Source organism: Hippocampus guttulatus, chromosome 19, assembly GCF_054856545.1.
Source record: "Hippocampus guttulatus isolate MCC_2025c chromosome 19, RoL_Hgut_1.0, whole genome shotgun sequence".
NCBI classification, from domain to species: domain Eukaryota; kingdom Metazoa; phylum Chordata; class Actinopteri; order Syngnathiformes; family Syngnathidae; genus Hippocampus; species Hippocampus guttulatus.
This window is the reverse complement of record NC_141279.1, coordinates 563770-585448: the sequence shown is the minus strand read 5'-3', so window position 1 is coordinate 585448 and position 21679 is coordinate 563770. Positions and strand designations below refer to the sequence as shown.

At 48.9% G+C, this 21679-nt stretch overlaps 3 protein-coding genes across 8 annotated transcripts; 2 read left to right on the top strand and 1 right to left on the bottom strand.

Annotated features, from left to right (window-relative positions):
- Positions 1 to 315: 315 nt before the first annotated feature.
- On the top strand, positions 316 to 7992 carry LOC147189369 (serine/threonine-protein kinase tousled-like 2). Its single transcript, XM_086137973.1, has 21 exons — positions 316 to 877; positions 1903 to 1997; positions 2321 to 2386; positions 2722 to 2791; positions 2881 to 2918; positions 3039 to 3134; positions 3405 to 3512; positions 3892 to 3984; positions 4113 to 4223; positions 4432 to 4568; positions 4640 to 4792; positions 4865 to 4931; positions 5005 to 5102; positions 5179 to 5260; positions 5361 to 5452; positions 5722 to 5811; positions 6091 to 6260; positions 6350 to 6488; positions 6559 to 6670; positions 6975 to 7082; positions 7182 to 7992. Exons 2-21 carry the CDS (start codon positions 1908 to 1910, stop codon positions 7359 to 7361), a joined length of 2100 nt encoding a protein of 699 aa, XP_085994099.1. The 5' UTR covers positions 316 to 877; positions 1903 to 1907; the 3' UTR covers positions 7362 to 7992.
- Positions 7993 to 8304: 312 nt separating this feature from the next.
- becn1 (beclin 1, autophagy related) lies at positions 8305 to 11410 on the bottom strand. Of its 2 annotated transcripts, none has more exons than XM_086137974.1 (11): positions 11261 to 11410; positions 10851 to 10912; positions 10709 to 10767; positions 10473 to 10566; positions 10263 to 10399; positions 9891 to 10085; positions 9656 to 9802; positions 9429 to 9578; positions 9284 to 9344; positions 9071 to 9213; positions 8305 to 8948 (listed from the first exon to the last, which is right to left on the bottom strand). In XM_086137974.1, exons 1-11 carry the CDS (start codon positions 11385 to 11387, stop codon positions 8780 to 8782), a joined length of 1344 nt encoding a protein of 447 aa, XP_085994100.1. In that variant the 5' UTR covers positions 11388 to 11410; the 3' UTR covers positions 8305 to 8779. The 2 variants fall into 2 exon arrangements, with proteins under 2 accessions (XP_085994100.1, XP_085994101.1); XM_086137975.1 differs by having other exon boundaries at positions 10473 to 10563.
- Positions 11250 to 21179, top strand: LOC147189367 (uncharacterized). Of its 5 annotated transcripts, none has more exons than XM_086137969.1 (21): positions 11250 to 11396; positions 12904 to 13000; positions 13098 to 13151; positions 13353 to 13433; positions 13578 to 13666; positions 13746 to 13782; positions 13874 to 13965; positions 14322 to 16490; positions 16630 to 16703; positions 17448 to 17544; positions 17860 to 17917; positions 18003 to 18085; positions 18160 to 18287; positions 18416 to 18503; positions 18671 to 18748; positions 18854 to 18894; positions 19183 to 19266; positions 19641 to 19698; positions 19904 to 19977; positions 20347 to 20401; positions 20970 to 21179. In XM_086137969.1, exons 2-21 carry the CDS (start codon positions 12927 to 12929, stop codon positions 21062 to 21064), a joined length of 3609 nt encoding a protein of 1202 aa, XP_085994095.1. In that variant the 5' UTR covers positions 11250 to 11396; positions 12904 to 12926; the 3' UTR covers positions 21065 to 21179. The 5 variants fall into 5 exon arrangements, 3 of the variants coding, with proteins under 3 accessions (XP_085994095.1, XP_085994098.1, XP_085994096.1); XM_086137970.1 differs by lacking the exon at positions 11250 to 11396 and adding an exon at positions 12548 to 12622; XM_086137972.1 differs by lacking the exon at positions 19183 to 19266.
- The last annotated feature ends 500 nt before the right edge of the window (positions 21180 to 21679 follow it).

The following is a 21679-nucleotide window of genomic DNA, read 5'->3' as shown; positions in this document are numbered from 1 at the left end:
GCGCTACTGCACCGTAGTCCGGTTATCAACAATCTAATTCATGCAGTTTTTTAAATATTATAATAGAAATTCGGGCAACTGTATTTTACTGTTTAAAACATAATTTTGGAGTGACATTTTTCCTCTGTCACATTTGAATTGTAAGTAAATTTAAAGCTTAAAATCGGGTTTTTTTTGTACATTTTGAACGTTTCACTTTTCTCCAGGAATTTACAGGACTAAGGCTTTATTCCATCCTATAGAGGTCTCGACTTTGAATAAAGTTCTTTGCTAATGTTTAAAATGGATACACACATACTTTTAAGGAATAAAACCTCTGTAAGGTTTTGAAGTAACACTGTTGGTCATGACAGAGGGCGTTTGTATGTTTTGTTTTAGTTTAGGTGATTGGTGTCAAGAGTTTGAGAATCACAGAGAATCTGAGAACAGAGAACTTTACTCCTTGTGGAAGACGGCTTTAAATTGCGATAGACGAGACATTCAAAGGACAGCGCGGTGATGTGACGAGTGCCACCGAACAGGAGGAGGAGAAGTAGGGGGTCGGAGGTGGTGGTGGATCAGGGCCATCAATGGTCGAGACTCGGGGGTCTCCGGACACCCGTGCGGAGGCACCGAGACCTGGAGGAAACCCCGAGGATCACGGCCTCTTGCCCGGGACACCGGCGGCCACCGGCCAGACTCAGCTAGCGTCCGCTAAGCTAACCAATGTCTTCCAAGGAGTGGCAAGAAATGTAGCAAATGAATTGTTGGATTTTTTTTTTCATTGCAGCGAGTGTGCGGGACTTGTTAGGGGGTTCTTTTGGCCGCCGGATGGAAGCCGCGGAGCTCCTCTGCTTCGGGCCGTGATTGACAGTTTAAAGAGCTAAACGCTCCCCAGGTGAGACCAACTGGACGGCGAATGCTAACACGGACTAGTGAGGGTTTACCTCGATAATGATACTAAACGGAGACTTTCGTACCCACGGACCGTACGAACACTTGTTCAACTTTCCGCTAAGTGTTCGTCAATGCACGGACACTTGTTTTTCAGCTTGTTGTCAATTCATAAGATGTAAATTAGCATGCTAAATTGCGTAACTGTACTTGTGCACTGTACACTGGCGAACGTCCTCCTCGGCGAGTTTGTTAGCAATGTCATAGTGGGTGTGAAAACAACCTGCGTCATTAAAAGGGGCTCAAACGTGTTTTGAAAGTTTGAAGCCAGGGTATGTCACGCAAGTGTTTCTGGCTCGTTGGCTCATAATACTGTACTGAAGCTGTCGTCGTCTGATTAAATGTCATTCATTAAAACCTAATCGGTTCACCAGCTGATATGTCGTCATCCAGGGTTGTGTTTTTCGTTCGTTAGTTCGTTCATCCAATGGTCATTGCGAAGTAAAATTAGAAAGACGGAAACTAAGTTCCAGGTTAATATTTGAAATAGGAGTATAAAAATAAAGAGACCCATATAAATCATACCAATGCCCGTTCCTGTCATTTGAACGGGGGGGTGTAGACCTTTTGTATCCATTGTAGACAGAGAGGAGAGTGTACTTGGTGCCAAGTGGTCAGTATAATATAATTGAGAGTGATGTATCACAATTTAGATGAATTATACAACACTCTCAAACATCTGTTCATACGCATCATTCGTCCATTTTCTCGACTGCTTCACCTATTTATGCATAGTACAATAAATGTGTTCATCATGTCACATTTGAAATAAAGAGCTGAAGTTTTTCTCATTCTTTGGAAATTGGCGCCGCTCTCAATTCACAATTTCTATTTCGAGCAATTGGCATCCAATTAGAAAGTTACGTAATTGGGAACACTGTTGGTCAGACTGCACAGGACGGACAAGTTGAGCAAGTTGCTGAACTTGAAAGGCTAATCGATTTGTTTGTTTTGGCTTCTTTTCTCAAGGCGCGATGGAAGGACTTCACGGCCAAGCTCTAAGCTTGGACCCTCGCAGGCAAGAATTGCTCGAAGCTCGCTTCACTGGAGTTGGGGTGACCAGGGTCAGTGGACTCAATCCATGCGAAAATGAACAATGCCAACGGACATTCTCCAGCTAACAGTATATGCCTCAAAACTCTCCTTTTACACATTTCAACACGCACCCCGATCCAAGCACTGACTTCAGAAGTGTCTTTCTCATCATGTTTTGGCTTCCCTTTTTCTTTTTTTTTTGTTGTTTTTGGAGCTACACCAGAGGGATGCAATGAAGTCACATATAGAAGCAGAACTACAGCAAATAGAATGGCGCACATCTGTTGTGTTCTAAATATAAATGACAGATGACGCAGGGATCGAATGTCTTGTCCTGTGTTCTGCTTTCCAGATCAACAGTGAATCATCCAGCCAGTCTCTTTGCAGCCTGGGCTCCCTTAGCGACAAGGAAGTGGAGGTTGGTTTGCTCCTGTAGGATGGCAGACGATCACTTTCAGATAGACATGTTGTCGCTCATTCTTCGGTCGTAAATTAGGTGCGATGACCGCGTTGTTTGGGTACACGCGGACAATCCAGCGAGAGCCAAAACACGAGACGCGTACAGAAAGGATGGCGGCAGCAATCAAACGTTTTCTGAATCGCTTATTCCAACAATTATTACATTACGATACGAACGGAAATTCTTCACATATTTTGATGTGTTTTATTGCAATCAATAATTTGTATGTGATGTAAAATAACAAAATGGCCGTTTTGAACCACTTTGCGCGCATTGCCAATGTCCGTTTTCAGCTGCCGGAGAAGAAGGCCGAGCACAGAAGCAGGAAGAGAAAAGCAGACGCCTGTGACGCCAACGGTCAAGGTGAACGGAATCTGCGAGTAAACCAGTCGCACCCGGACACGAGATGAGCTTTCATGACGTTCATACATCCCTTCTTGTTTGCTTTGCAGGAAAGGGACGAGGACACAAGACGAGTGATTATTTTGAGGTGAGCCAAAATACGAGTCTCGCTCGTAGCTTCCAACGCTAAAGGCGCAAGTCTTCCTGCCTTCTTTCTTCCCTTTTTCTTTCTTTCTGACTGGAAACCTCGCGCCCGCCGTGCGGCCAGTTTGCCGGCAGCGGCGGTTCGGGCACCAGTCCGGCCCGCGGCGTCCCCGTGCTGGTGCGCTGCTGCTTTTCCCGGCGCTCGCCGTCCTATCCCTCGGTGAGACTCTGCTTTGCCCCTCGGATCGGGCGCTTTGAGCAACAAGCAGAGTTTTCTTTTTTCATTTCTTTGACTCCACATTTCCGCCCTCCTTTCCTGGAATATGCTCCACTTCCCATCTGTACTTTAGACTCATCGACTTGGTATTTTGTTCCGTGTAGGACTCCTCTTCTCCAGAGGGTCTGCTCGAATATCGCAGAATATTTTTTCATGGCAATATTTTGAAATCATCCATGTTTTGTTCATATTTTCTGTCTTTGCCTTTTCCAGTTGCAGCAGAGCAGTCCTTCGTCGGCGGGCTCGGCCCACACCGACTCGTCGTCGCGCGGCTCCGTCAAGATGGCCCCCGCGCACTTTAGCTCCCACAAAGCCACCCAGGTAACAAGACCACCTGTCGCATTTTCACCCCAAAAGATGCGACGGTGACGACCTTGACCTTTTCGTCCGCTTTTTAAAGGATTACGATTGTGAGACTACGGCCGGGAAGCGTTCGCGGCGCTTTGCCTTTTCCCACATTAGGTTACGTTACGGCCTTCTTGCCAAATGGACTCATTGATTGATTTTCCCACAAACGTCTCCGCACCGCAGCGCATGATGACAGTCAAATTTGAGTGAGCTGAAATACGAATGCCATTCTTCTCACGGGTCTTATGGCGCATTAAAATAAGACCGCTGACGCGACGGGGCCATGTCAAGAATCTAGAATGACTGAACCGAACCGAACGCGACCGACGTGTTTTTGCTGTCCCGGCCAAAGTCTGAGCTGACACTGCTGAAGTTGACGGCGCTGGAGAGGAACAAGAACTCCGACCTGGAGAAGAAAGAGGGGCGGATAGACGACCTGCTGAGGGTAAGCCGGCGCCTCGGGCCGACGCGCAGTTGTTGCGGTCCGATCGAGTCGGCGATGGAGTTGAGTCCGATTCTTTGTAGCAGTTCTCGCGGCAGACCCGGTTGAATGAATAGCTGCTGACGTTGCAGGCGAACGGCGACCTGCGGCGGCAGGTGGAAGAGCAGCAGAAGATGTTGGAGCGCTTCAAGGAGCGTCTCTACAAGTGCGTCACCGTGAGCAAGAAGCTCCTCGTTGAAAAGGTTTGTGGGGCACACGTGGTGATGCCTTGACTTCCGAGCAGTCCAACTTTCAAAGGGAGGCAACCCCCCCCCCCCCCAAACGCGTCTTCAAACTCATTTTCATCCCTCGGCATGAGACTTGCTTTTGGTTTGACCGCTGTTTCCGCTGTCACTTGGAGCCGAGCCCTCTTTCCTGACGCGGGCTTCTTTTGTTCCCTCCAAATGTCAGTCAAAGCACGAGAAGAGGACCCGGCGGGACAAGAGCACGCAGGATCGTCTGCGCCTGGGCCACTTCACGACGGTTCGCCGCGGCGCCTCCTTCGCCGAGCAGTGGGCCGACGGAATCGCCTTTCAGAACCTCATCAAGTCAGCGCGCGCCCGCCGACGCCGCGGTCCGGTTTGGCGCATCGGGCTGATGCGATTTGGGCACTTTTCAGGCAACAAGAGCGCATCAACTCGCAGCGCGAGGACATCGAGAGGCAGAGGAAGCTGCTGGGGAAAAGAAAGCCGCCGCCCGCGGCTCCCGTGCAGCCGCCCGGCGCCGAGCACAACAGACGAAAGGGCAGGAGCAACGGCCAGGAGAGTGAAGCGTAAGGCTGATGTGACGACGGAACATCAAATTTTTTCTTTCTCTCAATCTGACTCCACATTTTCCCCCGCAGGCTGTCACTCGCCGAGTATCATGAGCAAGAGGAGATATTCAAACTCCGGATCGGTCATCTAAAAAAGGTCGAATTAAAAAAGAAAAAAAAAAACCCAATCAAAGGCCAAAACACAAGTCAAATCCATGACGTCTTTGCAGGAAGAGGCGGAGATCCAGACGGAGCTGGAGCGGCTGGAGCGACTGCGCAATCTGCACATCCGGGAGCTGAAGAGAATTCACAACGAGGACAATTCGCAGTACGTGTCCCGTCTCTCGAGTGGACGGCCATCACTTTAGGCGCACGTTTCTAACGCAAAAGCGCTCTGGCTGTAGATTTAAAGACCACCCGACGCTGAATGACAGATATCTGCTGTTACATCTACTTGGAAGAGGGGGCTTCAGTGAAGTTTACAAGGTGGGAGCGGAAGCACTTTACTATTTATTCCATGACATCAGATTTTTCTTGTTTAATCTTGACATGATTTCCTTTTTTTTTATTTTTTTGTCCTCCCCAGGCTTTTGATTTAACCGAGCAAAGGTATGTGGCCGTTAAAATCCACCAGCTGAACAAGAGCTGGCGGGAGGAGAAGAAGCAGAACTACCACAAGTGAGTAAAAAGCCGCCATTTTGGAGATCCCTCATGTGTGATTGGCTCTTTATTTCGGTCAACTGCTAAACAAATTTCTCACAGCCCCGCCCTAATCAATGGGGGCGGCCTCTTCTGTACAAATAATTGCTTGTTTAATATCAGTGGTTGTCAACCTTTTTACACATAGTTGGAGTACCTTTTGCAAAAACACCAATGACTACTTTCCTGGTAACCATCATTTAAAACCAAAATCAAAAAAAAAGGACATCTTTTTGTTTTTTTTCCAGGCACGCCTGCCGAGAGTACAGAATCCACAAAGAACTGGATCACCCTCGGATAGTCAAACTGTACGACTACTTCTCGGTCGACACGGACTCGTAAGTGCTTTCGCGGCACATTCGTGATGGCATTCTGTTTTTTTTTTTTTAAATGGATGGATTCCTCGATTGAACGTTTGTTGCCGACATGTTGTACTGTAAACAACCCAAAGAAATAACAAATACGGTCATGAATATGATCCGGCATCGATGGCGACCCCAAACGGGCAAAAAAAATACCTGCACCTGTCATAATTGATTCGATCACCTGCGGAATACTCAATTCTGATCATGTCTGATACAGCGTTTGAAATGTACCAACGGTTGTGAGTTTTGCAGGTTCTGCACTGTGCTGGAGTTCTGCGAGGGCAATGACCTGGACTTCTACTTGAAGCAAAACAAGCTGATGACAGAGAAGGAGGGCCGCTCCGTCGTCATGCAAATCGTCAACGCGCTCAAGTACCTCAATCAGATCCGCCCGCCCGTCATCCACTACGACCTCAAGCCGGGTATTCGGTCTCCACGTGAAAGCACGGCGACGCGTGCGTTCTTCTTCTTCTTCTTTTCTGCTACAGCCGCTCATCGCGTACCGTTTCAGGAAACATCCTGTTGGTGAACGGCTCCGCTTGCGGCGAGATTAAGATCGCCGACTTTGGCCTGTCCAAGATCATGGACGAAGACGGCCGCGGTTCATCCGAGGGCGCGGAGCTGACCTCGCAGGGGGCGGGCACCTATTGGTACTTTGCACTCGCCACAGGCGGCAACGCGGCCGCTCGTATTCAAAGAGAGGTGCCGTGTGACCTCCAGGTACCTTCCGCCGGAGTGCTTCGCGGTCGGCAAGGAGCCTCCGAAGATATCCAACAAAGTGGACGTTTGGTCGCTTGGGGTCATCTTCTATCAGAGCTTATACGGACGCAAGGTAACACAAATATTCAAGAGATCCTGTTTTTCATGCAATGATTTTATCTGGTTAATATTAAGAAAGTTTATTTCGGAGGAGTAAGATTTCTCAGACGGTCTCGGAGGGCTTCGGACGCCCACAGTTGACAAATATTCCCGACATCCCTTGACCTTAACCCCCGGGAGGGCAAGGAAAAACTCACTCGTCATATCCCAAAATATTACGCAACATTCTTTCTTTTTTTTTCTTCTTCAAGAAATGTATGTTAGGTTTTGCAAGAAATGCAAGATTTTTGTTCGCCGTTTGTTTTTCTTTCCTCCAGCCATTTGGTCACAACCAATCCCAGCAGGACATCCTCCAAGAGAACACCATCCTCAAAGCTACCGAGGTGCAGTTCCCCCCAAAACCTGTTGTCACCCCGGAAGCGAAGGTATGCCGCTCAAATAAGATGGAGGCGGTGTTTCCCCAACCCGCGTCGAGCCATCCAGCGATCCCTCGGATGCAGTGGCTTTATTTTCTGCCTTCGCAGACGTTCATCCGTCGCTGCCTCGCTTATCACAAGGAGGACCGCGCGGACGTGCTCCAGTTAGCGCGGGAACCTTACCTGATGCCCGCCATCCGAAAGACCCTCGGCGGCGGCGCCGCCCCCCCCGGCGCCCCCCCTTTCCCCTCCACCTCCGGCGTCTACGGAAACAGCGCTTCTAACTGAAGTCACACATTTGACAGAGGGCGATGGCATCCAGCGTCGCTCGTACTGATGCTCCGACTCACTTTCAGGGGCTTCGCAAAGCAGCATCTCACGATTTTTAGTGGGCCATGGAACATATTTTGCAGTAGGCAAATCTCCCGCATTGCCACCAAGTAAAAAGGAAGAGCCTTTGATTGTTGTCCCTGTCACGATACATCGCTGGCATAGATCGACGAACAAAGATGTTATTTGGAGACGGTTTCCAGTGGGAATCGCTGCTCGAAAGCACCCCCAAATTTGCTCAAGTGCGACGCATCTGCACTGTGGAAGGAGGACGAGGTCAAATCTTAAGAAGACGTTGCAAGTATTTACCCCGCCGCCCCATTGACTTTTATTGAAAGGGCTCCCAAAGCAGTGACTGAAGACCAAAGTAGACGACAACGGGGTGGCGGGGGGCAGATTATTTTCAATTTCAATTCAACCGGATGCCGTCAGCTGATGTGAATATGAAATATCCCACCAAGCTACTCCTGCTTCAAATCATGCTTTTAAGAAAGAGGGGGGGGGGGGGGGTCGTATGAGTGTTGTGCAGAGCGCAAATATTCTCAGAATGATAGTATGTAACCATTAAAAGAAATATTTGGTTACCCCACTTGGACTGTTTTGATACAGGAATGGCTCTGAAAACAGATTCGTGGAAATCAGGCTTTTTGGGATCACTGCTTTTTTTTTTTTCTTTTTACTTTCCGAATGATGACCTGAAAGCTCACAGTTTGTGTGTCCTGATCTCAACATTCATGTATTTTCAGGACTTCCACAAATCTCACGGTCCTGCTCGCTGACCAGCTTGGAAATATTCGACACGGTATTGCCAAACTCTTTTTTTTTTAAATTTTGGGCCAGTGGCACAGAGTAAGGGTGTCATTTTGAGGATTCACCAAAAGGAGGGCAGTCAAAGGCACTGTCATTTTCACGCGATTTTTATTGGTTGTATTTTTGATCAAGTCTATGTATGTGTGTGTCTTTTATTCATGTGACAGCAGCTCTTTCCAGAGAATATTTAGAAAGTTACGAGTATCAGCTCTCAGTGCAATGTGTCTTATTATGACACATTGCACATGAGTCGGTTCATGGATGCTTTTCGTTGTCTCCTTGCCCACGTGGCGCGGCATTTCCGTACTAATGACTCCAATTTTTCCTCACTTCGCTCGAGCGTCAAGATATCCGAAGCTCGCTCATTTAAGCAAAAATAGACGTTACACACTCGTGGAAAAAAATGGTTTTCAGCCAATAGCAGGAGAGGATGTACATTGAAGTGCCCCATGAAGAAACATGATTCAGGAATTTTTACAATCAAGTCTCACAGCCCACACCATAAGGTAGGCCTTCTCCAACACTGTTGCATCACCATGTTTCTTTGTTGTTTCTTTTTTAATTTTTTATCTGTTGTAGAACTGCGAGGTGACCCAGGCCAGCCCCCACTTGAGGTTGGTGAGCATGAACTTGAGCGCCTTGGTCCACTGCTCCTCCGAGTTGAACTGAGTCTTGATGGAGTACGAGCCGCCGCTGCCGCCCGTGTCCTCGATCTTGCCCTTCTCCACGTCCATCCTGACACCAAGCACAACCGTCACATTGTCCGAGTATGTAGTTACTCAAGTCGAAGAGACGTCGCGCTGGTGTTTTGGTTTGCTTGTGTTAAGTTTATGATGCGGCAGAGATGATCATCTAACCTGTACGGAAGGCAGAAGCCGGTGTCGCCTTTTTCCACCTCGTCTTTGAATTGCTGCACACAGTCCAGGAAGGCCACCATGGCGTGGTCAAACTTATTGTCCCAGAAGAACCTCAGGCCACCCGAACAGTACAATGGAAGTTCCTGGAACACAACACGCCCACAAAAAGTGAAGAGCGTGAACCTGGAGAAAATTTGACAGAGTGCCGATTACCTTCGACTTGTCTGTAAGGGACTCCAGGTAAGAATGATTTCCATAGGGCACGAGGCGATACCTAAGTAGAGAAACGATAAGATTTCTCAATAAGAAAGAAAAAGAGTGATCTAAACAATTTGCACTCTCGTCAGTCGAGCCTCACCTCTGGAAGCGCAGCCCCATCTTGTTGGCCAGCGCGTGCAGCAGCAGCACCGTCTGCCCCCAGGCCGCATTGATCTCGTTCCATTCCACGGGCACGCTCGGAAGTCGACCCAGACGGAAGTTGTTGATGGTGCCAAACTGGCCGCTGTGCCTGGGCGGGGCCAGAACCCTCCCGACGTTGAAACACGGAGCGGACACGACACGTCATGCGGCGTACGTTGGACCTACCAGATGTGAAAAGTGGCGTTGAAGACGTTGGTCTTCTTGAGTCGATCCAGTTGGATCTGGCAGTAACGCATCTGGTTGTCGACACTCTTCAGCTCATCGTCCAGCTCCAGCTGTTGACGTTTGAACTCGCTGTACTCCTTCTGGTACCTTGACACACAAAATACACTAGTCAAGCTCCCGCTTGAAAACAAAATGGAGCGCCGAGTACTACCACTGGCTTCAAACGGCCACTCACTGTAGCTCTTCCTTTTCCAGCTGCTGGGCCTGCCCGCGGCTCTGCGTCAGCTCCTGGGCCACGGCGGCCCGCTGCTCCTCCACGGCCTCCAGCTGCTGCACCAGCGCCGCCTCCTCCTCCTTCAGATGCTCCAGCTCGCCCAGCAGCGTCTCCTCGTCCTCAACCTGCAGCTGCGACAGGAGCTCCAGGCACTGCCTGAACATCCCGCGCAAAATAAACCCAAAGGGTTTTTTTTTTTCTTTTCTCATTACATTTTTTTTCGTCCGACACGAACTCAATTAAAACTTCAATAGTATGGATCATTATTCCATAGTTACATTGAAATCACAAAGTATCTTGTTGGCCTCTCATCATCGCTTTGCCGTCACTCACTTGTAATTCTGACATTCATTCTCAGTGATGTTGAGCTGTGTGTCCAGGTGGTCCAACAGGGTGTCTGTACACTCCTCGCACAGCGGGTGATCCACATCCGTCTGACCGGACATGATGTCAAACAGGTCACTCGTCACCTGCCACGACAAACACAATGGTTTAAAAGCAGCACGGATCGCATACCGTGCGGCGATGTTGCGGGCCCGTCACCTTGAGTCTGCGGCTTAGATTTTCCATGGTGCCTCCGTCCGAAGCGTCTCCGATCAGTGTGAAGCTGTTGGCGCTCTCTGTGGACATCATTCTGCTGACAAGGAAACAGTGAGGGCCATATTTATCTACTGTGGATATCAAAAGTCCGCATTAAAAATATACAAAAAAGACACTTAAAGAATGTAAACAATATTCAATTGAAAATATTTCATATTTTTTTACGACAACATGCTCACCGTGCTGGGGGGATGTATTTCCTTGACACACCGTCTTGCTTGTTTTCTACAAAGGTCTCCTGAAATTCATTTGAATTTTTTTTTAGATTAAAATTAGTGCAGCATAGTTGAGTGCATTTAATTAAATGTGCATTTATATTACTTCTGTTGTTGTGTCTCCGCCACAATCCGCTTGTTTGCTGGGCGTGACTGTCACCAACGGAGCTGCGGGGAGTCATGCAGAAGCAGCACATTGCCATCGAAGGTCACGTATGAGTCATTACAGAATTGGAGATGCAGTGTATGTATATGCACACACAAAGCACCAAAATAGCTCTTGAGCATCATCTACTTAAAATGGCCCTTTTAAACCTCCTCTTTGACCGATTTCCATTACAACTATAAAATAAATTACGTCTTAAAACAGCTATTTTGTTGTGGTTTGGCTGACGTGTCTTCCTTGCACTTGTTAAAATATTTTGGTCAGTATGGTTGAGTATTTTTTTAAGGTGTTACTTGATGTGAAATGCTTGACGAACTCTGCGTTACATCTTTGTGTTTGACAATCCATACCAGTCAGTTCGTGGACGGTGACCCGGTCCAGTGCATTGAAGGACGTGTCCAGCTTGAGAGGCTGGCAGCACCGCTGACAAACGAAGCTAACCTGCATCGTCGTGCTCGACGTCTTGGAGCCCTCCATCACTCACAAGTACAAAGAAGGGGGGGAAAAATATCGAACCCTGCCAAAATCACAAAATGCCACAATCCGAAATATCATTTTGACGCTGCGTTTTAATCCCAAACCCATGCTAAAGTTATCTTGTGGCTCAGGAAGACATGCTAGATCAGTCAATAAAGATGTGCGGTTACCTTAAAGCGATTTATACTCGTATAAATATTATTCCCCTGTCGTAATCGCTGGATAGGTTCGACGGTCACGCTGTTGGAATAAGAAATACAAATAAACATAAAACCGATGCGCGTGACGTTTGCGCTTCCTTTTTCCACTTCCGTGTTGTTATTTACGTTCTGTACCTCGTGTCCTAAAACTCGTAGAAAACTTAAGTGCGCCCTCTATAGATTGGTGAAATAATACAGATTCAAGATGACAAGCAATAAAGAAAGATTTTATTGTAATTGGTGCTCTAAAAGTAGGCAAAGACTTTTAAAATCATTTTATTTGAGTCAGGATGGAAGGAACCGAGGTTGGACGAAAGGAAGGACAAAGCAATGAAAGAGATAAAGTTGGTTGTTACTACAGTACAGGAAGGAAAGAAGGGAGGAATGAAGTACAGTAGTAGGTGATGCATTGACCACCCGATGGTCAGTAGAAAAGCAAAGCAGAACCCGCGATGCATTGTGCCGATACAGAAAAAAAATGATTTGGCCTTTCCGTGGTAGTGTTTAATTTTCGCCCTTCGATAATTAGTTGCGTGGCGAAAATATCCAACGTAAGTTAAGTCGTTTTGTTTGCATTGTAGTAAAGTCGTAATCTTGTATTTATTTTACGACGTTCTGGTAGAAAACTACGGCGTTCCCTCATCAAAGCAAACGTCGATTCTTTGTAAGACGAAAAACAGAACATTGAGACGGCAATTGCTGTATTTTTTTTCCAACGTCTGCACCTCCGAACGAACGAAACGTATCTGTAACCGAGCCGTGTTCCAAACTTGTTTTCGTGGTCTTTTCTGTGAACTGGCTCAAAAAATTCTACTACTGTACTACGACTACCAGTATTTGAAAAAAAAAACATTTTTGATACACAGTCAAAATAGCCGACGCTTGCCTTGATGATTAAACGCTGTAGTTTCACCAACCCACCAGTAAGTGGGAGGCGCTATCCCACACAGAAAGCTACTGTTCAACAAATAACAGAAGAAGAAAGTTTGCGGGAAAAGCGAAGACAGTGACAGCGGAAGAGTGCAAGAAAAGCTGGTAAAATGGTTCCCAAGTGTATTTATATCTGTAAAACGCCGAGTTTTTCCGTCATTCTGTGTTGACATTTTGTTAAATCGGCGTCGTCCGTGTAATTCCGACATAGTATGTGTCGTTAAAGTCCTCAGGCTAACGCCACACTCTTACTAAATCGCAGTGGCTGATGTCATAACGCTTAACTACAACAGTGACGGCATCGCTTGGTGAAATTAGTCCTCATTTATTCAAATGCTACTGACGTGTTGTAGAAACTTAGTAACTGTTTGTTTTGTTACGCTTAGATTAAAAAGCAAAAAACGACTTCATGGCACCACCCAAACACACCGAGGTGAAAAAAGGAATCGCAGTCCTGTGGGAGACTCTGCAGTGCCCCATATGGTAATTGGCATTAAAGAGCTAATTTAGGCATTACATTGCGTAGAAAAGCCGATTTCGACCATATTGCTCATATTTTTTATTTCCTTTCCATAAATAGTTTGGATTTGTTGACTAAACCAGTTTCTACCAAGTGTGACCATCAGTTTTGCAAGTAAGTATCATTTCATGTCATTTTCACTCCAAAGACGTTGTGTGTGTGGGAGGGGGGCACCTTCAATTAACTTTGTTCAATGTTTAGGTTTGGAATTTAGTTAGGTTAATCCCTTATTACCTTTCAAATGCTATGTAGTCCGTACTTCTACACGTGCATGTTGTTATTGTTTTAGTCAGCACTTTTTGTCCACCAATTTAGGTTTTGTATGCTGAAGCTGTTGGACAACGCCAAGCAGAGCAGAGCCGACTGCCCGGTGTGTAAAGAAAAGATAACGAAGAGGTTGGTCATATTCACAATAGCAGCAACTTTGAGAGACGCTGCAAAAATATTCATAATAGGAAGGTCTGTGATTAAGCCTGAGACTTAGACAGGCAGACCTGGCCTCTCAAAGTCTCTCAAAACATTCCTTTTTCGTCCGCACAGAAGCTTGCAGGAGAGTCCGGGTTTTCAGAGACTCGTCACAGGACTGCAAGACATGATCCAGGCATATGAACATGACACCGGCACAAATTGTAAGTACCGTGCAGTCCTTTTCTTCGGTGGCTCAAGAGAAACGCAGAGACCTGAATGCTTTTTCATTTCTACATTCAGACTTGACTGGACTGGCCCAGGAAAGAAGGCGAGCTGGGTGAGTGTGCTCCATCGCCATGTTGTGAATCCAATTGCTTTCAATTGGCACTTGACCTTTGACTGCCGTTGATTCATTTTCTTCCCGGCAGGCTCAACGATGACAAACTGGTGGATGGGACACCCGACAATGTGGAGGACGTTGAAAAGGCTCCTCCGAGTTCTCACACATCAACTATAGCAGGTAAAAGCTTGGCAGTTGATAAACGTCGGTCCTGTTCACATGAAAGTAGATGGACAAAAGTGCCGCGGCACCTACGGGAAGCGAATGGACCTTGCTTGAGGTCTGAGTTAGAAGAAATAATAGCTGTTCCCCAAACTGTTTGCACAAAGTTGGAAATATCGGCGTCAAATAAACAATTAGAGGGAATCTCAGATTCAAAGAGACACAAGGGGTCCATCTCAAGCCCTCGTTGATTTGTTCGTTTGATTTTGGCCACTACTATCCTTGTAGTGTATGGATCAGCTCATTCTGGAAGTATTTTTTGCTCCAAATTGGAAAACCGTTGCAATTTGTACTCATTTTTTAAATTTTTTTAGCTCTCAATGGATTTGCAAGAGTGATGGGGTTTGGAGATTCCGATCCTGTGGCAACAGAAGGCGAAGTTCAAGATGGCTCTGTTCAAACATCACAATCCATTAAATCGATGGAGGCAACAGCCAATGCATCAAGACTCGCAACTCGTGGGAAAAGGCGAAAGGACCAAGTTGTGCCGGTTGTCTCGGAAATTCAACCTCTAACGCGAATCTCCAGGCAAAAGCAGAAAAAGGATGAGGGGCCTGAGCAGATCTTTGAGAACAGGAAGAAGAAAAGTAAGCAGAAGGTGGCGGAGTGGCTCATGAGGGCTCCCGCCGAGGGGAGCCTCGAGCTGGCGCAGCCCGCAGAGGTTGCCCAAGCTTTCGACGATTCCGACAGCTCCGCTTCCACGCTGGACCTCCAGACGCTGGGCAAGAAGGAGCAGGTCGCCAAAACGCTCGAGGAGCACGTTTTTGGGGTCACCTACACGCGAAAGCAAAGAGGTAACCAAAGAGCCAGCAACAAATCCCGATCGCACTCCTCAGAGAAGCCGTCCGAGAAAAGAAAGAAGATGACCGGCACCGAAGACAAACTTGTCCATCTGGAAGCGCCCGCAACCACGGACATCTCTGTAGAACCAGGAAATTGTGAGACTCCGAAGACGGAGCTGGACAAACCTCCAGAAAACGACGAGATGACAATCCTCGGAGCCCTTCAACTGGAACGCAAGCCAACAAAGAGGTCGCGTAGCGCCTTGCAGCAGGTCGACTCTGATTTACAGGCCAAAGCGGAGGCGGAAAGTTCGGCTCCCAAAAAAGCAGACAGGCGGCGAGGCCCCTCGGAGAGAGGCAAGTCGGCCAGAGCTGTGCAACCTCTGGTTCTTGTCGGAGTTCAAGATGGAGGCGGCGACGCTAAGAGTAAGCTTCCATCGGAGGCGGCTCAGGTTCATATCGAGAACTACCCGAGCAGCGAGGACCAGGACGCCGCAGTCACCACGGGCACCGGGAGATCCGGGAGACTTCACTTGTCTTCCCAGAACGTTCGGCGGGCGGCTCCCCAAAAAGATGCGACTCGCCGGGGGGCGAGAGCACTCGGGAAGGCCGTCAAAGACGGCGGCACATCGGATCTTGCGGCCGCAAAGGCCCGCGAAAGTAACGGATGCGTATATGACAAAGACGTCTGTGCAATCGAAAACATGGACATCTCCCATCTGGAAACTCCGGTTCAGGGCCTTCGTCCCTCTGAAAGCGAAGCAGGCGCAGATCGTGAGCCCCCCTTGATTCCACGTTGTGCGGGTCTTTTGGGGGCAGCTCCGCGGTCGATGCAGAGTGCCCGGGCGGAAAAGGAGGACTGTCACGACAGTGAGATGGACACCTCTCAAATCGTAAGGAGCTTCAAGGACACCAAAAGGAAGTCATTCCGCCTCGCCCGCCAAAGTGGGAAGATGAGTCGGAGCCAGGATGAGGAGCTTGCGCACAGCTCGAGAAAGAGCTGCCTTACTCGACTGGCAGTCCAGCGTTCCAAGCAGCAGCAGCAGCAGACGACGCAGAGTTCGGACCTCACTGACCCATCAACCTGCAGCGATTTGCTCCCCCCAACAAATTTGCCCGCGAGGAAAATGGATGCTAACGCGGTGGCCGCCCCCGTTCTACTCTCAAGTTCTCTCAGCAGTGCCCTCAGTCCAAACAAAGTGACAACGCGCGACACGGAAAGTCCTCTCGCATCCATGGTGCCTCAGGTGGTGGATTCCGGCGTCCGTTTTCACGAGCGCCAGGAGATTCCAGAGAGTCCGTTTGACCCCGCCGCCGCTGGAAACCGTTCAGCAAGCACATCCCAACATGTCGTCAACGCCGACTGTTCCTTGACTCCGGACGGCCTCGGAGTTCAGCCGAGCCGGCCGCCCCGCGGAACCCAAATGAGCCTGCGCTCGTCCGCCCGCAGCGACCCGAGCCGCAGGACGCGGAGGAGGACCCGGAGGCCGCGGCACTCGTCGGAGTCGTTGAGCAGCTCCCGAGACACGCCATCCACTTTGCCGCCGATCTTCCACGGGGCCGCCGCCCAGCCGCACGGCCACCGCGCCGACGCCGAAGCTCACCGACGCAACGCCGATGATGTCGCCGTGCCGTGTGAGAGTCCAGACTGCATTACCGCCAGCCAGGCGTCCGTCGACTTGTTTGACTCTCCGGAAAAATGTAAGAAGCAGGCTGAGAACAGTTCACATTTGTTTTTAGAGCTGCTCTGTCATTTTTTTTTCAACGGTTGCAAAAAGACTTCATTCGGAGTTCGAATTTAGTGAGTCCAGTTTCTTTTTGGTGACTTTTTTTTTTGCAGGTGACGTATCCGTGAACGATGCAAGCGTGTCTGCTGAGTCGTCGCAATTCGCAAGCGAGGTTCTCGTTACGCAGGTAAATATGTTCAAGTAGAGATCAATTGCTCACTAAAATGAAGGGAACACTTAAAACAGCACAGTGTAACTCCACAAGTCTTCCAGGTAGTGTATTTTTTGGAAGTATGTGTGTGTCGGTTTTATTGCGTGCATTTTCCATAATGAGGAGGCTCAAGGATCAAAAAATGGCTTTCTCGACTAATAAATAAAATGGAAATTGAATGACGCGGCTTTTCCTCTTATTTATCTCTCCGGGGACTCAAAATAGTGTCCGCTGGCAGCTTCTCTGCGTGCATTGCCGCCTCCGTCCCACGGAGCGCGGCTTCCTCAGTGGCGCCGTCATCTCCAGAATGACTGATGATTTTGCTTTGTTTAAAAAAAAATTTAAAAATCCCTCTCGGCAAGTTTTAAATTGCATTTTATTTACATGGGCCGCAGAGGAGATGATGCTTGTTGTCCTTCTCATCCATCCTGCGTTCTCCCTTTTATCTCTCCAGTGTCACGCCTCACTAAATTGATCTTCAAATCTCACTCGACTGCAAATCTTGCATAAATGCCACTTTTCCTTTCTGACACAGTAGAGGAAAAAGCCCAAACAAAACAGCCACAAAGACATTTGGAGTAGCCGAGTTTCCTTCCCGCCCACCGCTGATTGACGCTCACTCTTGCGCGTGCGTGAAATCGAGGTTGCATTCCGAGCTTTTCCCTTCTCCGCCGTTCAATCAATAGTAAAGGCTCCTCTTGTTGTCCCTTCCTTGGCCAGCAAAAGCTGGAGATGCAGAAGGAGCTGCTGAGGCTGGAGAAATTGATGGCGCTGGTGACCGAGGTCCTCCAGGAGAAGGAGGCCAACTCCGCTGTGTGTAAGCAGATCGCGCCGCTTCACATGTCGGAATGAGACGCTAAATAGAAGCAGAAGGGCTTCGGCGCTGGAATTGTCCACCGGCGGACTTTCTCTTCGCTTCTTCCCCCGTCTCGCCAACCTTGTTCTGAACAATATTTGACAATAAAGTTGACCTGTACTGTACTGTAGACGGTGGTAGACCGATGCGTCATGTCACATGCTCTGTAGATGCCTTTAGTGAAGCTTTTCCAGATGTTTTTACACCAAATACTTGTTCTCTCTCTCTTAACTGTATTTTGTTTCTTAATGAGTTGTCGTTTGTGGCTTGCGTTAGGCTCCGATGCGCCGAAATCGGATCCACGTGACCCAAATGCAAGCTGCGATCCAGACAGGTTGGTCACGCGGGCCGCTTTGGAAGATCAACGGCGCGCGTCCCAACGTTGCCGAGTATCCTCGCGTCGCACCGTTGTTTTGCAGGGAAGACCTTGGGAGAAGCGCAGAGGATCTCGGGAAGCGTCTCCGTGATGGAGAACGCTCGTCTCAGCCCGCCGTCGAGACGCGTAAGTTGTATCGCCCTCTCATTCGCTCCGCTGCCCATTATTTGACTGAATGATTTCTTCGTTCTTCCACTCAGCGCCGCACGCGGGACCAGCTGGAAAAAGCTGCGGCCATTCAAAGGACAAAGAGAACACGACTCCCGAGAGAGACGGCGCCAGAGCTAAAATGATGCTGGTCTCGTCTGGGTTGGCGCCCGCCGAGCAGGTGTGCGTGCGCGCGTGCGTGCGTTGATTCCGCGAGAGCGCAATGATCCAGCCCGAGGGCATAAGTGGGGGGGGGGGGGTGGTGGAGGGACGCGTGACGTGCGCCATTCAGACCTGTCCTTCTCGCAGATGGCGGTGAGGAGGTTTGCTCGGAGTGTCGGCGCTCGTGTGGTTTCCCGGGTGACCGCAGAGGTTACTCACGTTGTCATGCGCACAGGTAACGCATCTGCACCCGCCGCTCGGAGCTTCGTCATCGCATCATCGGACAGTGTGCGGGATTAGAATTTAGAAATCTTACCTACAAAATAAATACTCACCCCCCCTCCCCCAAAGGAAAAAAAATGCTGATCCTTCATCCCCTCTGCCCCCCCCCCCCCCCACTAGATGAACAACTGGTATGTGAGCGTACACTTAAGTACTTCCTTGGCATTGCGGGCAGGAAGTGGGTGGTGAGCTTCCAGTGTAAGTAATGTCTTGATATATTTCTTTTTTCCGTGCCTCCTTCCTGCTTGTTGCGATTTCTTGGGCCCGTCAAAATAAGCGAGCTTCTCATTTTCCTCCTTGCAGGGATTGACGAATGCTTCAGGCAAAAGAAACTGGTGGACGAGGTACGCTCGGGCGCCGTCGCGCGTTTCCGTGTTGAATCAAAGCCGCTTGACGAAGCTTTCCGCGCCGTTTGCCACGATAGCCCTCCTGCGTTATTTGTCATCCCCTTTTGCTTTTGCATTCACGGCATCTGCTGTGACCACTCCGCCGCGTCACAGCGTGCTCGTTAGAAAACCAAATAAGTGTTTTTGCGACTCGTACCCTTCTTAGAATGGCGGCGCGCTTGCAATATTTTCTCTCCGGTTCGCTCCATTTGCCTCGTTGTGTGTCGTTGTTTGCCTTCCCTCCAGAGCTTATTTGAAGTCCGAGGAGACGTGGTGAACGGATCCGATCACCTCGGTCCGAAGAGAGCTCGCACCACCGCCGACGACAATGTGAGTGCGCCACTTGGCGCCAACGAAATATGGAAGCCCGGGCGCCATTGGATCAGGTCACCCTTTCCGGTGGTTTCATATGGCATCGTCGATCCGACTATCAAAGCCCCCGACGACATGACTGGGGGTGGGGGGGGATCTTTTTCTCCACGCACGTTTCCCCTCCACACACGCTGTCGGACTCGCGTGGCCGCCATGGCTCAAGGAAGCCATTGAGCATTGCTGTTTCCAGTCAAGCGAGTTGACCCTCAAAGCATCAAAGTGCGCGCCCTCGTTGGGGGGGGGCTTGTTTGGCATTTATGTTTTTCAAGCGGAGGAAACAGAATTCGGGTTCAAGAGCATTTTTTTTCACGTCGTGACTTCTGTCTCCGCAGCTTCTCATGAAGGGCTACGAAATCTGCTTCCAGGGACCTTTTGCAAACATGACCACAGGTAAACACTCTCAGCGCTCACGTCCACTCAAACCGCAATTTTCACGCATTTTCGGGTTCCGGGAATGCTTCCGTTTGAATTTAAAAAGTTGATACATGTCATGAATTGCTCGACATGATGATTCAGAACCTTGTGCCTGCTAGCACAGTTAGCTTCCATTGCACCCAAATCTTTGAATGTTGCTCCGTTTGTGTTCATCTCCCAGAGGAAATGGAGTGGATGGTGCGGCAGTGCGGAGCCACGGTGGCCAAAGACCCGCTCGTGCTCGACGGCAAACGGGTGAGTCTGTCGTTGCCCAAAAGGGCCGCTCATATTTTGTCCCACTCAAGAAAGCACTTTGGCGACGCCCGTCTGTTATGGGATGTCCTTCATGGTTTGAGCGTGGCTCTGTCACTCGGGATTCCATCGCCGCATATGCTTCACGTTCAGGATGGTGTATTATTCAAATCAAGTACAAGGCTGCACGTTGTACGCGTCAGTGAAGCACTTGCCCCCCCCCCCATGCCAACACTGCAATTACGATGACTATTCAGGACTCCCTCCGGCTTCATTCGCAGTCTCGCGTTGGGCGTGCAGATGCTAAAGAAAGCTACAAGCGGCATCAGAGCTGCGTCCATTTTTTTAAAGTCACTTGTTTTGCTCTCGCAGGAATCCAATCAGCTGTTTATCGTTCAGCCTGGAACGGATCCACGCTCGTACAGCGGTAAGTTTCATATCACACTCGGCGCACACGCGCATTCCGGCAACGACAGCGAACCTCCACGTGTCTCGGATATTTTCCAGACCTTCCCGCAACAAGTGAAAATCTGAAAATTTATTTTTTTGGCGCGTATCTGGTTCTGTCCCTCTTACGTTGCTGTTAAGATGTTCATGTGTTGATCTTGACACTCGCCGCAATCGTATTTCTTTTTCATACTTTGCAAACAAGAAAGCTGCCGCTCTCTCCACAAGTCTCGTCACGCAGTTCCCGTTAAGTGTGAAATTCTCACCGAGCGTGAGAGACAAGGTGGCAGACCTTCTTTTTCCCGCCAAGATTCGCCGCGCAGAGCGAGTGTGAAAGAATTCGGGCAGGAAAAAAATGGCAGAGAGCAAATGTCAGCTCGAGTGGGGTGAGGTGGCAGATTTGAAGGTCTGCGAAGGGGATGGTTGTTGAAACGAGTCGAGGCGGGGGGGGGGGGGGGGGGGTCCTACCTGGAGACGAACGAACGCTTGATGTATGATGGCGGTGATGTGCTGTATTGAGACCAGTTTGTTTGTTATCCACTGCGCAGGTCTGGCAAAGCAGGCCACGCTGGTGAGTCGCGGTTGGTTGTTGGACACGGTGGCCACCTACACCCTCCAAGGTTACGGCAACTACCTCATATGAATCAACAACATGTTTGACCACATTTTTATCATTGCATCTTCTGTAAAAACGTGCACACACACTAAAAGACCAGAAACCTGTCAAATTAAGCTATATTAAAAAAAAACTGAAATGGTCTGAGTTTTTTTCATGAGGAACTCGGGCTGTGCAGTTGATTGACTTTTAGCCATTCAAATTTCATTCAGAATTTTTACGAAATACATTCGTTAGTAGCACCCCCCCCCCCCCCAAAAAAAAAAAATCATATCAGCTTCATATCATTTGGGGTTGTTTTTGTTCACTCTTAGGATGCTAATGCGTTGCTAGTGTGTCGGACAATCCGGGAGTGAAGGAGATGTCATCACCTGGCAAAAAGAATTCATATGGCCTTGAAGGCAATGTGTGAACTGTTGCCATGCCAACGTTTTAACTCAACAGGCTGCAACCTGAAGAAGAGAGCGTTCGAGCCATCAAACAAGGCCGAGGCGAGAAAAGAGCGCAACGTGACACATTTCACTTCCCCTCCGCAAATATTCCTTCTGGAGCTTTGCCTTGAGCGTTTGAAGCCTTCTTGGATTGATTGCATTTGAAAGCCACTCGGAAGAAAACGGTTTGACGACTTGTTCCAAAGTGTCC

Bases quoted from the DNA above. Each gene is read 5' to 3' on its own strand.
- LOC147189367 (XM_086137969.1), top strand. From the start codon at position 12,927: ATGGCACCACCCAAACACACCGAGGTGAAAAAAGGAATCGCAGTCCTG. The intron at 16,704-17,447 runs GTAAATATGTTC...TTCCTTGGCCAG, and splicing joins GCGAGGTTCTCGTTACGCAG to CAAAAGCTGGAGATGCAGAA. The intron at 17,918-18,002 runs GTTGGTCACGCG...GTTGTTTTGCAG, and splicing joins GCAAGCTGCGATCCAGACAG to GGAAGACCTTGGGAGAAGCG.
- becn1 (XM_086137974.1), bottom strand. From the start codon at position 11,387: ATGGAGGGCTCCAAGACGTCGAGCACGACGATGCAGGTTAGCTTCGTT. The intron at 9,803-9,890 runs GTGAGTGGCCGT...TTGTGTGTCAAG, and splicing joins CTGGAAAAGGAAGAGCTACA to GTACCAGAAGGAGTACAGCG. The intron at 9,345-9,428 runs GTGAGGCTCGAC...TTCTCTACTTAG, and splicing joins ATGGGGCTGCGCTTCCAGAG to GTATCGCCTCGTGCCCTATG.
- LOC147189369 (XM_086137973.1), top strand. From the start codon at position 1,908: ATGGAAGGACTTCACGGCCAAGCTCTAAGCTTGGACCCTCGCAGGCAA. The intron at 3,513-3,891 runs GTAACAAGACCA...TCCCGGCCAAAG, and splicing joins GCTCCCACAAAGCCACCCAG to TCTGAGCTGACACTGCTGAA. The intron at 5,103-5,178 runs GTACGTGTCCCG...CTCTGGCTGTAG, and splicing joins CACAACGAGGACAATTCGCA to ATTTAAAGACCACCCGACGC.